This window comes from Chrysemys picta, chromosome 18 (genome assembly GCF_011386835.1).
Source record: "Chrysemys picta bellii isolate R12L10 chromosome 18, ASM1138683v2, whole genome shotgun sequence".
Classification (NCBI taxonomy): domain Eukaryota; kingdom Metazoa; phylum Chordata; order Testudines; family Emydidae; genus Chrysemys; species Chrysemys picta.
Window position 1 is genome coordinate 22,492,440 of NC_088808.1, and position 15,964 is coordinate 22,508,403.

Consider the following 15,964-nt stretch of genomic DNA (forward strand, 5'->3'; position numbering starts at 1 on the left):
CCCTTCCTGGGGCAGCCTCCAAACACATGGCTTTGCCTTTCCTAATCACTTACAATGCTTTGTTTTCCGTGGTGTAGCTGGACCACGTGGGGTGTCTCTGAAGGAAGACCGGTTATTTCCATGTTCTTTGTGGTGTACCCGCTAAGGTTAGAGAGGGCATTAACTTGGGTAGGCCATCCATCAATCCATCAATGCCACAGGTCTAACATGCTTTAACTCGTAAGTGAGATAACTCCCTTATCTACGTTAAAGGTCACAAACATACGTATGGCAACTTGCTTTAACTCATCATACAGATGATACTGTAGATTCCTTGTATTACTGCCAAAAATACTCTAGTACAAATCTACACATCTATATAATAAAACAAATAATCAAACCCATAAGAGAGAATATAAGCAAGGAAGCAGGCCAGCCCTATGGGCTACAAATTCCTTATATTGTAAAGGAGGTCCCTGTAAAGTGCCCTGCACAACTACGGCAGCACATTCAAACTCAGTCGAATGAACTATGGGCCTGGGAAAAAATCCTGAGTGGAGATCTCCCGTCCCCACATCCCCTGACCCACTTACAATATTGCTAACCTCAAGCTTCTCAAATTCATGAGTCAGCCTCCAAAATGGTACTTCAAACTCATTCTAACTAACGATTGGCCCCTGAGTGGAGCTCTCCCATCCCCACATCCCCTGACCCATTTACAATATGGCTAACCTCAAGCTTCTCAAATTCATGAGTCAGCTTCCAAAACGCATGAGGTTGGCTATCAAATCACGCAATTTTTACAAAAAAGTAGATTGTTTCCATGTCATAATACATTTCACTTCCCTTCTTGCTTTTGCACCCTTGAGGTGCACTCAAGTCACATTTTTGAGTTTTTCTCTGCAATCATGAAGGCTAGAAGCTAACTGATCTTTTAAATAAAAGCTGAGATTCTCATGAAATCACCTGACTCCAGGAGCTGGAACTTGAAGAAAAACACCAATTATCACAAGACTCAAACTCCTGAGAGCTGGCAGCACTATGGTGGGCCCATGCTGGAGCACAACGTCTGCAATATTCCCAATCCCGTGCGTTTCAAGTCTGTGAGTCCCCAAAACCCATAATTAAATAATAACGTTGGGATTCTGCTGTGGCCATCTCCTCTTGGAGTCCTTAGGGCCACAGTCGTTGCACCTTTTCAAGCTTTACCCTGCAACCCGGAGGGATAGAAAGGGACTTTTTTTTTAAATGAAAGCTGAGATTCTCCCACAATCTCTTGATGCCAGAACCAGGGGCTTTAAATGAAAGAAGTCATTTAGCATGAGACTTACTATAAAATCACAACAGTTGGCAACACTGGACCAGTGAGTGACCCCAGCGAAACTGCTGCCACCCCCATGCCAACAAAGCAGAGACAGGTGACTTCTTGGCCATCAGCCCCAGGAGGAATAAGCAATTGAGAGGCTCCTGTTACATAAAAGGAAAGGAAATTCTCTGCATGGATCCAGCCCCGTCCAGAGCTTCCTGCCAGGGTGAGAAGAATAGGCAAAGACTTGATAAAGCCCAGCAGAGGGAGGGTGCAGCACGAGATAGTCTTAGCAGCCAGAGCCCCGACAGGAACCATCTGGGCAAAGCACACAGCAAAACGCAAACAGCAACTCAAAGGTCAGGCTCCAGCCCAGCCTACGGTGGGCCGCTCTCACCCTAGGCCAGCCCTGCCTGTAGCTTGCAAGGCCCATCTTGCCAGTTATAAAGTCCTGGCTTCACAACAGAGCAATGAGCAGGTCTGGTGTATGCAACCAGCCACTGAGACATCCCCAGGGGGTCTGCTCCTCTCAGAGCCCAGCCTGGAGGCATCAAGAGCCAGTAGGCCACAGCTTACAAGCTACTTAGGTAACAACATGACCCCCATCAATGGAGTAGCTGAGCACCTCGCAGTCTTTCTCATCACAACCCCCCTGTGAGGCAGGGCAGGGCTACTATCCATTTGTACAGAGAAGGAGTTGATACACACACATAGGCTAAGTGACTTGCCCAAGGGCACACAGGAAGCCTGTGGCAGAGCAGGGAATTAAACCCCTCTCTCTAAAGTCTCAGGCTAGCACCCTAACCACTGCACCATCCTTCTGCTCAACACCCTGGCCTCCTGCTGCTTTGGCTGGGCTGAGAGGCCTAGGAGTATAGTGCAGGACACCTGCATGTGGAGAGGAAAGTCAAGATGTTCTGTGTCCAATGAGAAGCCCGAGGCCCAACATTTTATGGTTTTACTGCTAAACTCATCTCCCTTCCAGAGCCTTCAAGTGACTAATGATGCCCCCACCCCTCACCTCAAGGGCACCTTCCCTCATGAGTCAGTCCCAGGTGCCTAGGCAAGTTTAACAAAGAGTTTCTGGACTATGACTACAGTTCAAAGGAAGGCGTGTTGGGACCAAGGCCTCCTTGTCTGAGGCCCAGGATTTCAGGCCTGGTCTTCACCACTTATTACCAGAGCTGTTAGTGCATCATTTCCTAGCTCCTCCAGGGCTCTTGCATGGACTAAACGGTCACCACAGGATTGCACACTGATGTGCTGCACTAGTGAGCACTGCTCTGCAAAGACCCCTCGAAATCCAGAGTATAGCACTGTAAGTAAAGTGTGCGTGAGAGAGAGAGAGAGAGACTGCTCTCTACTGGGTGGAATCAGAACTGCCTAATTATGTGTCATGGGCCCTATACAGCTAATGACCAGTCCTGGGGAGCAGGACTATCTACGTTCTAGGCCTGCCACCACTGAGAAGTTCTGCACAGCCGCAGCACGCAGCATAGTGACAACAGTGACGTCCCCAGGGTGGCTGCAGATGTGCTTCAATATTTTATTCCTATTTGTGTAACTTACAAGGCGGCCTGAAAGATTTCCCTCCACCATAGCCTTGAGATTCACGGTGTGGGAAATTTCAGTCCTGAGAGAATGCTGTGAAGAAGGTTATAAGCATCCAAGAAACAAGGCCTTTGAAGGGAATGTCACGGCAAGAGAGCGGTGTGGGAATGACTGCAACTTTTGTTCAATAGCATTACAATAGTTTAGCCACCGATCAGCCTACACCGCTCACCAGCTGCAATGAGCAATGAACTTCCCGCAAATCACAGCACCGTTCAGTACACTGCAGAGCAGCTGATGCCCTCTTAAAGCATATGGCATTGCCTGCGGTTGAAGACGGGGGCCAGAACAGAGGGGCGGATTGGGCTGTTTCATTGTGCTAACATACCAATGTCCTTTGTTCCCTATAAAATCCCCTGGCAGCTGATGAGTCCCAGCCTGATTCAATTTAAACCTCCTGTAAATTTATAGAAATTTCAGCTCCCGGAGGAAACTCTGACAAAGCCCCGAACACGGGCTGGCCCTCAGGCATCTCTTGCTAGGAGATGCCCTGTATCTGTGGGAAATACAGGGAATCCGGGACTTGCATGCCAAGACTTGGAGGAGTTTTAGGAGAGCGAGAGAGACCCGTTCTGCACAGCACAAGTGCACTCTTGACCCTGAGCTTCTTACAAACAGGGGGAGGCAGCCAGGCTCCTAGGTTTGAACCATATCATGGGTTCCAATCAATGGAGCTGGAGGAAACACATACACACAGTGGTGTCCTAAGGGCCACAGAGCCTGGGCTGGGGAGGGGCAGGTTAAACCCGAGTGGGGCAGGCTGGGAAGGTCTCTAATGGACAGGATGCCTTAGGAAAGCAGCAGAGGAGGGAGGGGGAGGGAAGGAAAGGGGGATGGCGGAGCTGGAGAGAGAGGACGGAAGAGGCCTAGTTTGCACTAGAAAGCATTTGCTGGTGTAGCCAGCCTGGCAAACCCCTCTGTGTCGCTGATGACTTTTGCTAATATCACTTATACTGGTTCCCTCACTGCAGCGAGCTACGGCAGCCAACGCTGGTGTCACCGCGTCTACACGAGGGCTGTTGCTGGCATAGCAATAGCAGCCAGCCCCGAGCGATGAAGGGTCCAGCAGGCACCTGGCCCCGGCTGCGAAGAAAACGCTCCTAGCAGTGAGCTGGGGTGGGGGGAGGAGCAAGAGGGGAAGGAGAAGTGGGAGTGGGGAGAGGAGGAGGAGGCAGAGACTGCTGCTGAGCAAGGACAGAAGCCAGAGGCAGCCAGCGAAGGGCTGTTGGAACTTGCTGGGAGCGACTCTTTCACTATGACCCGTAAGTAGTGGGTGCTCTGGCGTGGCTCCCCCGCCCCTCTCTCTTCCAGGCACCCCCGACCCATGCGTTTCCTCTCTGCATTTCAGGGTGGCATCTCTCCTTCGCACTGGTGGTACTGCTGAGTGTGTGTGTGAGCCGGGCAAGCCCCAGCACAGGTACTGTACCCTGCTTAGCACAGGCTGCGCTGGGACCACATCTTCCCTCCCTGCCCCGGCTCCCCAGGCGCACGAGAAGGCTGCTCGCTCTGCAGGTGTCACTGTTTGCTGAGGTGCATCTGGCAGTGCAAAGGGCTGCACTCGGACGGGCTCCTGCCTTTGGTGCTGGGGAGGGGATTAGTATCAAGTGGGGGCCCTAATAAACGGCACAGCAGTAGTGTACAGTCATGTACACAGACCTGGCGTGGGCCCTACTGCAAGCTACAGAGGGCACCAGACACCGGAGGGGCTGGGTAGGACACAGGCGTGGGGCACGGACACCGGAGGGGCAGAAAGGACACACGCGTGGGTCACGGACACCGGAGGGGCTGGGTAGGACACAGGCGTGGGGCAGGGACACCGGAGGGGCAGGTAGGACACAGGCGTGGGGCACGGACACTGGAGGGGCTGGGTAGGACACAGGCGTGGGGCACGGACACTGGAGGGGCTGGGTAGGACACAGGCGTGGGGCACGGACACCGGAGGGGCAGGAAGGACACAGGCGTGGGACAGGGACACCAGAGGGGCTGGGTAGGACACAGGTGTGGGGCACCAGACACCAGAGGGGCAGGTAGGACACAGGCATGGGGCACCAGACACCAGAGGGGCAGGTAGGACACAGGCGTGGGTCACGGACACCGGAGGGGCAGAAAGGACATACGCGTGGGTCATGGACACCAGAGGGGCTGAGTAGGACACAGGCGTGGGGCACCAGACACCAGAGGGGCTGAGTAGGACACAGGCGTGGGGCACCAGACACCAGAGGGGCAGGTAGGACACAGGCGTGGGGCACCAGACACCAGAGGGGCAGGTAGGACACAGGCGTGGGGCACGGACACCGGAGGGGCTGGGTAGAATACAGCCATGGGGCAGGGACACCGGAGGGGCAGGTAGGACACAGGCGTGGGGCACGGACACCGGAGGGGCTGGGTAGGACACAGGCGTGGGGCAGGGACACCGGAGGGGCAGGAAGGACACAGGCGTGGGACAGGGACACCAGAGGGGCTGGGTAGGACACAGGCGTGGGACAGGGACACCGGAGGGGCAGGAAGGACACAGGCGTGGGGCACAGACACCGGAGGGGCTGGGTAGGACACAGGCAGGGACGGCTCCAGGCACCAGGCAACCAAGCACACGCTTGGGGCGGCACCTGGTAAGGGGCGGCGGGGGGAGCACGGCGCGGCATTCCGCGGGGGGGGCGCGCTCCGGCGGCGTGGCGCTCGGCGGGGGAGGGTGGCGCGGGGCTCGGCGCTCGGGGGGGGGGGGTTCCGGCGGCGCGGCGCTCGGCGGGGGGAGGACTCGGGGGGGGGCACTTTTTTTTGCTGCTTGGGGCAGCAAAAAAGTTAGAGCCGGTCCTGGGCACAGGCATGGGGCACGGACCCTGGAGGGGCTGGGTAGGACACAGGCATGGAGCAGGGACACCGGAGGGGCAGGAAGGACACAGGCACGGGTCACGGACACCAGAGGGGCTGGGTAGGACACAGGCGTGGGGCAGGGACACCGGAGGGGCAGGAAGGACACAGGCACGGGTCACGGACACCAGAGGGGCTGGGTAGGACACAGGCGTGGGGCACGGACCCTGGAGGGGCTGGGTAGGACACAGGCGTGGGGCAGGGACACCGGAGGGGCAGGAAGGACACAGGCGTGGGTCACAGACACCAGAGGGGCTGGGTAGGACACAGGCGTGGGGCACGGACACTGGAGGGGCTGTGCATGTGTGTGTGTGGGTGTGGGGTAGCAGAAGCCAGAACATTACTCCAGGTTTCTCTGTGTTCCTTCTTGTCATTTTTGGCGGCATTTTTGTGTTAATCCACCCACGAACGTGGGTTTCGGGGCCTCATTGGTCAGCCGTGGCCCTGGGGGAATCTCTCCTTTGCCCTAAGGGAGCCAGAAGAAATAGCTCCTTGGGGGCTCATCCTGTAAGCAACTGTCTACGCCGGGGAGGTTCAGGGCTGCAAACAGAGCCCAGGTGCTAGACTCACGAGGGAAGAGGTGGCGGCAGCCACGTCCGTCCTGCATCCCCTTTGCCCCGGCCTGACCCGGTGATGAGGTTTTCCCTTCAGTCTGCTCCTGAGTGCTTTGTCCAGGCGGGTTTGCAATCCCTCCAGCGCCGGGCTCCCTCTGCTCCAGAACAGATGAGTCCAGGGGATAGCCTCTCCCCCACGTTTCGCTCGAAAGTGGCACAACTGTGCTCCTTGTTGCCAGGAGAGAGTTATGTCTCCAGCCCAGTCTCACATTCCCTCTACACTCCCCTTGGAGCCCGTGCGGCTCTGGCTGGATTAGGGCTCCCTTCTCGGCAGCTCTTGGCAGTGTTTCCCACCAGGTCCTGGAATCAGCAAGGCAAATTCAATAGGAAAAATAACTAACAGGACCCGGCGGCTGAAGGGAAAGGCAGGGCCATGCGGAGGAGAGGGAGGGAAAGCACACAAAGCGGAGATAGTAACAGAGGGGTAGCCGTGTTAGTCTGGATCTGTAAAAGCAGCAAAGGGTCCTGTGGCACCTTAGTCTATAAGGTGCCACAGGACTCTGCTGCTAAAGCGGAGAGGTGTCTCTGCCAAGCAGGCTCCGTGGGGCTGTGAGGGCAGCCGTGGCTGCATGTACAATAGCTACTCAGAGGCTGCACCTAATGGGCATAGCCAGTGCCATCCTCAAGCTGCAGAGCCTGTATCACGCTGCGTGCCATGCACCAGTCAGGGACCGGGGCAGCATCGCCTTATTAAAGCTGGGGGTGATCAGGGGCCCCATTACAGAACTTGCTGGGCCACCTGTGGCCACACCTCCCCCAGGGACCACTCCAGGAGTGATACAGCCTCATGTGATGGAGTGCCGTGCTGGGGGGCACAAGGTGCACCTTGTTCTGAGCAGCCCCCCAGCCTGATGGGGAAGGGGCTTGGCCAGTTCAGAGGACTCACCCATCACTCACTCCTGGGTGCTGGGTTTGGCTCAGATGGGTTACGGAGAGGGGCATCCTGAACATGGCTCTCACACTGCCCACTGCATTCATCCCGCTGGGTACCATTGCCAGTGAGGTTCCCGAGCATGGGCAGCGTGGTGTGCAAAAACAGGTCCTTCCTGATAGGTCCGTAAGAGCTTGTCTGTGCCAACGGTTAGTAACCCTACCTCACACTAGGCTGCCACGCACCCACTGTCCGCCCAGTCCCTGCTGCCACGACGCACCTCACGTCCACAGTGCGCTTTGATCGCCAATTCTTTCAGAGCGGGGCAGAGCCAAGCTCGCTATGGACCTTTCAGTGCTCGGCAGCAGGGTCCGCCTGGACCCTTAGCAGGTGGCCGGCTGGGGTGGAGGAGATGGACAACCCCTCCGAGTAAAATACCATCCAGAGCATTACCCACTTGTGATGCCAAGCAGCTAGATTTAGCTGGCCACGGGAGCCACGATCACCACTGTACGAGCTGGGCCAGTGGCTTTGTGCTCACGTGGCCCAATGGCAGATGGACACACAATAAAGGAGAGAGCATTCAGGTGCCAGCAGACTGCATCAAAGCTGGAGACGCTGGGCAGAACCCTGGTCCCACTGTAGTCAGTGCTAAAACACCCATTGACTTCAGCGGCACCAGGATCTGGCCCAGGGCCCCAGATCAAAAAATCTTCATCAAACAAAACTTTCCCCTATGAAAAAACTGCCTGGCCCCTTGCGTGCTGAGTCTGGAAGATGAGGGGGGCTTGTGCGCGGACCAGCTGCCCGAAGGGGCTTTAACTGGACAGCAACGTGTCCTCGCTCCCTCTCCGCAGGCTTTTCTCACAGTCGGCTCCTACCAGACCTGGCCGCTGTGCGCTGTGCTCCGCGGCTGCCTTGCACCCCTCTGGCAAATAGCGAGGGCTCACCTTGCGGCTTTCCCAGCCACCCCCAAATATGGCTGTCCAGCCACCCTTCCTTCACATGGCGGGCAATAGCCAGCCTTCACCCCAGCTCGGAGTCCAGTGTAACATCCCGAAGGGGACAGGAGCAGGGGCATCATGCAGCTAAGTTCAGAGGGAAATGAGGGTAAGGGACCAAAACACACAAAAGAAAAATAACACGAAGGGCCACAGGCCAAGGTCCTCACTGAGCTTTGGTGTGGTTTTTATTCAGGCCAAGCTGCCATTGAAACGAATGAAGTCCTGGCCTCAGCCCTGTGTGACTGAGGTCAGAGCTGTCAGTCTAGTGCTGACACCAGCCAGACTGACTCTGCTGCTTTGGAGCGAAGCGCTAGCCCCGCCAGGCGAGGAAGCCAGCTTGTAACATGGGCTGCCGCCTGCTTCCGGCCCCAGATAACAGCAGCCGTGCTGCCTCAGGCTGTTTCCTTACTCAAGTCTCTGTGCTGTTCTGCTTTGTAACGGCTCATCTCAGACAGAGACAGCCACTTCCCACCGCGGCGGCACCAGCTCCAACCCCCGCAGGGCCCCGGGCTGACACTTCTGAAAGGCCAGAGGTGGCATGGGCAGAGCAAGCCCCGTTCGAGCCGTTACAGAATGGACCGGGGAGCCCTGTTTTAACCAGCCGTGTGGGCCTGGAGCGAATCTCAGGATGGAATTTCCTCTGGGCCCTCGGTAGGAACAATCAATTCAACCATGCCTTGAAGGGGGTCATTTTCCATCCTTCCTCAAACCAAACCACCATTCCAGAATGCTTAGGCCCTGGAACGTTTCAGAACCGTACTGATTTTCTGCTGGAAAACAATGGCATTTACCAAACCCACGGGTTTAAATTTAAAAAGGTACAAGGGAAAAAAAACCCTCAGAGAACCCGACTTCTTTAGATTATTTTCCTTTCCTATAATGACCTTATGGGCTCAGGGTTTTTTTTATACAAACAAACCCTGTCATACTCTCCAGCCAGGGCCCTAACCTGACCTGCCAGACCTATCCACTCCTCAACTATGCGGGAGCTCAGTTCCCAGTTTGTATCTGCTGAACTCTGTGGCTCAGGTTCATTTCTCTGTTGAAGGGCTTTGTACCATAGTATCCGAGTGCCTCCAAGGTGAAATAGATTGGCAATAGCCAGGTCCCAGGGGGAGTACAGGGAGGCCCTGGTGCTTCTCCCTTCTTCCATCTCGTGTGGTTATAAGCAGGGAGAGCCAAAGCTCAAGAGAGGAGGGGGTCTGGGAAGTCCTGCCCATGTATCATCACCCTAGTGTCTACAGCCAGGTCTGTGCTACAGGCTTTGGCTGGCATAGCTGTGTGGCTCGGGGGGGTGAAGAGGTGTGATCCGTGGCCGCCACCAGAAGTCCCTAGTGCCGACAGTTACAGCGGTAAAGCTACGCTCTTACAGAGAGCGTGTTTCACGTGTGAGGGGTGGTTTTACTATAGCGGAATAGAGCACCGCTTTGCTGGTAGAGTTGTGTCCACATTGTGTGCGCTTTGCCGGTATGGTATCCCAGGACGCCTGTGCCAGCAAAGCGTTCCTACTGTCGATATGACCCAGACGCCTGTCTGAAACCGGCAAACCTCCTGTGTCAGGGACTCTCCCCATCCCCAGGACAGGCGCTCTCACTCGCTCACTCTTGTAGTATTTTGACACTGCTGTCTTCTGTCCCAACCAGAGAAAGGAAGTGGTAATGTGTGTGTGTGTGGGGGCGGGGGGGTTGACAAACAGTGAAGTAAGCTGGCCAGAGCCTGCTGCACTGTGGGATTCAGTTGAAGAGAAGGTTTGGGGTGGGAGCATGTTGTAGCAAACTGGATTTGCCCAAAGCTGAAAAAGAATTTGCTTCCGGAGCCCCATGGCAGGGCTGATTTCCTTCCCAGCCATCACTGAGCACTTGCCTGAGCTCTTAACTTAAGACAACAGTCTGGTTCTGTCTGCGCCAGTCTGTGTATGCTGGGGTGGGGGAGGGCGAGGGCGAGGGGGGCCTGCTCGCTAGTGGAAGGTGTGTTCCCCCCTTGTGACGAACAATAGCCCCCGAAGTGGGACTGGCCTGGCACTGTGTATGCTAGAAAGAGGAAAGATGGCCGGGGACTGGCTCACTCAAAGGGATCCGGGTCTTGGGTTCACATGGGCCTTTAGGATAGGAGAGACCAGGCCATGAGGCCCATGATCACACGGTGACTGTTTGCCCATGTGGAATTTGCTGGGGTCTTTGCTGAAGAAGCCAGGGAGTGCATGGGCCATGGAGATGGCACTTCCCTCGAGGTGCTCCCTGACAGGCAGGGGTGTGGCGTGTATCAGGGATGGAAACTTATGTTGCTGCTGCCCTGCTGTGACTGTTCAAGGATGGGCAAAGTGTGACAGGGTCTGTCTGTGATGGGATCCCTGGGATGCAGCCTGGAACTGTGGGACTGCTCTGCCCCCCTGAACTCTCTCCAGCCCGAGCTGTCTCTCACAATGTCTTGCTAGTGATCAGCAGCAAACCCCTCCAGGCGCTGTGATCACTCAGCACAACAGCATGTGGAGCCCCACACCCAGCTAGATTGCATGAATGCTCCCAGAGCCACTCATGAATTACACAGAGAAACACACCAGAGCCAAATCCCCCCCAGCTCCCAGCACTGCACCTCAGGAATATACCGCCTTGCCCCGCTCAAGATGGGCTGTGCAGATCTATTAATTGGTTCACCACTTCATGAATGGAAAGTGGACATACAGCAGCCTTTGCAAAACCTGAGCAGATTTGCCCCACACTTCATACAAACTCACTGGTAAAGATAAACAATAAAACAAATTTCTTGAGTACAAAAAATAGATTTTAAGTGATATTAAGTGATTGGCAAAAAGTCAGAGTTGGTTACCAAAGAAATAAAATCTAAGCACATAGTCTAAACTCTCAGCCCGATTAGACTGGGCAACAACTAGGCTAAGCCGTTTTTCTCACCCCACTGGATATTGCCGTCCTTCATATACAGATTTCACCCTTGACATCTGGGCGAGTCCGCTCAGCTGGAGTCTTCAGAGTGTCCCTGTTGCGTGCAGCGTAGGTGGGTGAGGGAGAAAGGCCCAGCATGGGGCCACTGTGTCTGTTTTATACCCTTAGTCCATGTGCTGGGAAAACACAAGTCCAGGCCTGTCTGGGGCATTGCTGAGTCCCCAGGCCAGGTTGAGCAATTGCCCATGTGTGGCCTCATGCAGGTGAGCCATTGCATCATAGCTCCCTTGCTGGAGAATGGTTGTTGATGGGTTGATTGATACCCTGCCAGGTGTTGGCTACTTTCCTTGCTATTGCCTATGGGAAGCTAATATCTGGCTGATTCCCCAATTTACAGCCTGTTTTAGTGACAACCATACAACACAATTCTCATAACTTCATATGCATTAATGATATGAATATCTGGGTAGAGAAATGACTTTCAACAGATCATAACCTTTCCCCTGAGACCTTACGAGGCATGCTTTATATGTAACATCACAACCATATATAAATGAGGAGGGTAGCAAAGCGGGCGATGGAGGGAAGGGGCCAATTTTGTCTTTGTGCTGCTCTCATGCAGTATGTGAGGTTGAAAATGGGCCCAGTTCCCAAGCTCTGAGATGGGTGAGGGGTGACCTTTGCCATCCACACGAGAGCAGAGCAAAGAGCCACACAGCAGCTTCCTGTGACACAGGTCCAAAGGCTGGGCTGGAGAAATCAAACATGAATTAGCCAAGGTTACATCCAGCTGCTGCGAACCTGCTCTCTTGTGGAGAGGTGGGATGGCTTCTGCAGTAGGGCAGGGCACAGACAATGGGCAAGAGCTGTAGACTTCTCCTCCAGAGACCAATTCAAAGCTGGGGTACGTCACAAGGGACATGATGAATCTGGTGGTGACCATCTCAGTCCTGTATCTGGTATGAGACTAGCACCATCTGACTGGCACATTCTGCTCAGCACAGCCCAAGAGCCAAATTCACGGCAGGTGTAAGTGGGAATCACTGCATTGGCATCAGTGGTACACTCAGCCACTGGCTAGAGGTGCATTGGCAGAGCTGTATGGGATGCTCTTGGACAGGACTGGGGTGCGTTAGTAATGCTCTAAGGGGGTGCTGCAGGACAGGACCTGGAGGAGCTGTGTATTGGCCCAGGGTTTGGTATAGCGAGGGCACGGCCGATCAGGCATTAGAGTTGCGGGGGTGGGGGTGGAAGGGGGAATAATGAGTGGAAAAGCCACTCTGCCCATTTCTGTGGAGTTACAGCAAGGGATACAGTGTACTTAGACTTTCAGAAAGCCTTTGACAAGGTCCCTCACCAAAGGCTCTTATGCAAAGTGAGCTGGCACAGGATAAGAGGGAAGGTGCTGTCATGGATCAGTAACTGGTTAAAAGATAGGAAACAAAGGGTAGGTATGAATGGTCAGTTTTCAGAATGGAGAGAGGTAAATAGTGGTGTCCCCCAGGGGTCTGTACTAGGACCAGTCCTGTTCAACACAGTCATAAATGATCTGGAAAAGGAGGTAAACAGTGAAGTGGCAAAATTTGCAGATGATACAAAATTACTAAAGATAGTTAAGACCCAGGCAGACTGCGAAGAGCTACAAAAGGATCTCTCAAAACTGGGGGACTGGGCAACAAAACGGCAGATGAAATTTAATGTTGATAAATGCAAAGTAATGCACACTGGAAAGCATAATCCCAACTATACATATAAAATGATGGGGTCTAAATTAGCTGTTACCACTCAAGAAAGAGATCTTGGAGTCATTGTGGATAGTTCTCTGAAAACATCCACTCAATGTGCAGCGGCAGTCAAAAAAGCGAACAGAATGCTGGGAATAATTAAGAAAGGGATAGATAATAGGACAGAAAATATTATGTTGCCTATCTATAAATCCATGGTACGCCCACATCTTGAATACTGTGTGCAGATGTGGTCGCCCCATCTGAAAAAAGATATATTGGAATTGGAAAAGGTTCAGAAAAGGGCAACAAAAATGATTAGTGGTACAGAACGGCTTCTGTATGAGGAGAGATTAATAAGACTGGGACTTTTCAGCTTGTAAAAGAGACGACTAAGGGGAGATATGATTGAGGTCTATAAAATCATGACTGTGTAGAGGAAGTAGATAAGGAAGTGCTGTTTACTACTTCTCATAACACAAGAACAAGGGGTCATCAAATGAAATTAATAGGCAGCAGATTTAAAACAAACAAAAGGAAGTATTTCTTCACACAATGCACAGTCAACCTGTGGAACTCCTTGCCAGAGGATGTTGTGAAGGCCAAGACTATAACAGGGTTAAAAAAAGAATTAGATAAATTCATGGAGGGATGAGCCGGGATGGTGTCCCTAGCCTATGTTTGCCAGAAGCTGGGAATGGGCGACAGGATGGATCACTTGATGATTACCTGTTCTGTTCATTCCCTCTGGGGCACCTGGTACTGGCCACTGTCGAAAGACAGGATACTGGGCTAGATGGACCTATGGGCTGACCCAGGAGGGCCATTCTTATGTTCTAATCCCTCTCCATGAGAGACCACGCTGGGCCAGGCAGCGCCATAACCTGTCACATTTCTGTCCTCCCTGGGAGCAGCTCAGTGCAGCTTCCGGAAACCTGCGAGGGAGGAAGACACAGGGGGCCCATCCTCACAGCCAGCCCCCTAGAGAGACTTCCTCAAAGCCCATGGGAAAGCGCAGTGCAGCGAGTACAGACCGCTTGGCCAGGGCTTTTTACTTCCTAAAAGTTGGTAGAAGAAAGTTTTAAAATAGTTGAGATTCATTTGAGTAATTTCTTCTCCCCGCCTCACTGCCCGTCTGGAGCCAGGGCGCTGGCAGAGGGACTCGTGCTGTGAGACTGCAGAGGAAGGAGGAGGACAGGACTAGTGGCACGCTAAGCAGCTTTCCACCTCCGGGCCACTGCACCAGCCCCCCCCCCCTCCCGCCATTGTTTGGTGGCCTCTGTGGATCGGGGGGGGGGGGTGAGGAGGAGAGAAAGAGTCTCTATTCATTTCGCCTCTGGACGGTCAGTCACCCATGTCACAAAACCACCAACTGGCCATCTCAGCAGACAGGCCAGGGGCTGAAAGGGCGCTGGAGGAGCGACTTGCCATCTGCCTCCTGCTGGGGCTCCCTCCATTCAGAGGATGGGGTACACGGAGGGGAGCATGCCGGGACCCTGCCCTGTGAACACAGGCCATCAGGCTGCGGCGCTGCCCGCCAGCATCTCTCACAAGCACTAGGAAGGTCTGAGGAGGGGCCCGGAGGAGGGGAGCGGGCTGGAGTCTGAATCTGCAGTGCCAGCAGCAGGGTGTGCGGTGCTGGGCAACTGGGGTGTGGGCTGGATGTGCTGGGAGCCAGGAGCCTCCTGCCTCTAGCTTTCTGACAACCCCTTGGTGGGACTAAGCACTAGTGGGTCTGTGAAAACGTAGCGCAAGCAGGCGGGAGCTTTGGGTGTGTCACTCCGCCAGGAAAAGAGCGCCCAGGAGCACAGCTCGGGCAGGAGGGGGCTGCAGTGGGGACATTCAGGGACGCAACGAGAGCGCTCAGAGGTGGGGAATGGAGCCTAAGGGAGCCGGAGCCGACTAGGCAGGAAGTAGTGGGGCTCGGAGGACGTGTGCTGGCTCCGACTGTAGCAGGGTATCTGAGGGTCTGCGTGTGTGTCTGCCCTGAGCTTCATCTGGAAAGCTCCCTCAGTGGTGGCCCCGGTGCGAGCGCTAGTGTGGGGGTGGGCTAGGAGCCTAGCGGGTGAGATGTGTATGGTGAACACGGACTAGGAGACATGCAGGGCGACGGCCTGGGGGAGCAGCTACCAAGTAAGGAACAGGAGAAGGAGACAAACCGCAGGGAGAGAGGAGAAGCTGGAGCTGGGTAGATGAGTGAAGGCAGAGATGAGGGGCACTGGCAGGTGAGACACTTGAAAAAGGACTTTGTCTTGTCTCCGAAGTGTGAAACTGAGCAGAAAAGGTGGGAAATTTCCCATCTCTGCCACTCCAGGGAAAAGCCAAACTCTCCTCTCAGAGACAGCACAAGGAATAGCAAGTGCTGATCTGCAGTGTGTTTGATCCTGAGGGAAGCATTTGCCCAGTAAAGGCGAGGGCTTGTTTATTCATCTGTAAATAATATTCAATAATCCTGGCACCGCGCGGCTAGTATGTGGGGAATGGCAGGTGCGTCAGGGAGGTGCATCGGGGCAGTTCTGCAAGCAGGATCTGCTCCGTATGGATCAGTGGGATTTGTTCATTTGTGCTGCATGGGAACAATGAGCCAGAAACTGCAGCTGGTCTACAGAGGAGGAGAAAGGGAGTCATTGGCCAGATAAGAAGCCAACGCTCCCAAAACATGGGAACCTGCATGCACCCAAAATGCGTATCATACCCTCTCCTGACCTGTATTTACTCTGTCCCAGCCGTTTATTCACATGCCTCAAGATTAAAGAGGGGGAATCATTCAGTGAGAGGGATGTGTCTGAGCCACTTTTTCTTGCCAAGAATTTTATTTCTGTTCAATTTCCTCACCTTCCTCTGTAATGCTCAGGGGCTCTGAAGCCCAGAGCTACAAGTCGGTCCCGGCTCCATTGTTTGGGCCTGCAGCGCTCACCTAGGCAACGGGGAATCCGAGGCTCTTGTTACAGCTCGGCTGAGATCAGAGCGACGATATGTGCGTGTTTCTGGGCATTACTCATCATTGTTTCCACTTCTTCATGGTTAAATAATTTGTCCCCCTGCTTATTGTGCTGTTCTGGCTGCCCTCTGCGAGGGGTCTTGGAA

At 54.2% G+C, this 15,964-nt stretch overlaps 1 protein-coding gene across 1 annotated transcript in view; it reads left to right on the forward strand.

Moving 5' to 3' along the window:
- Positions 1–4,028: 4,028 nt before the first annotated feature.
- Positions 4,029–15,964, forward strand: part of PTGS1 (prostaglandin-endoperoxide synthase 1) — a 35,793-nt gene continuing 23,857 nt past the window's right edge. Inside the window, exons 1-2 of the mRNA XM_008169444.4 lie at positions 4,029–4,158; positions 4,245–4,313. Coding sequence (XP_008167666.2) covers positions 4,152–4,158; positions 4,245–4,313 — 76 coding nt within the window. The 5' untranslated portion in view covers positions 4,029–4,151. The remainder of the gene's footprint in view (positions 4,159–4,244; positions 4,314–15,964) is intronic.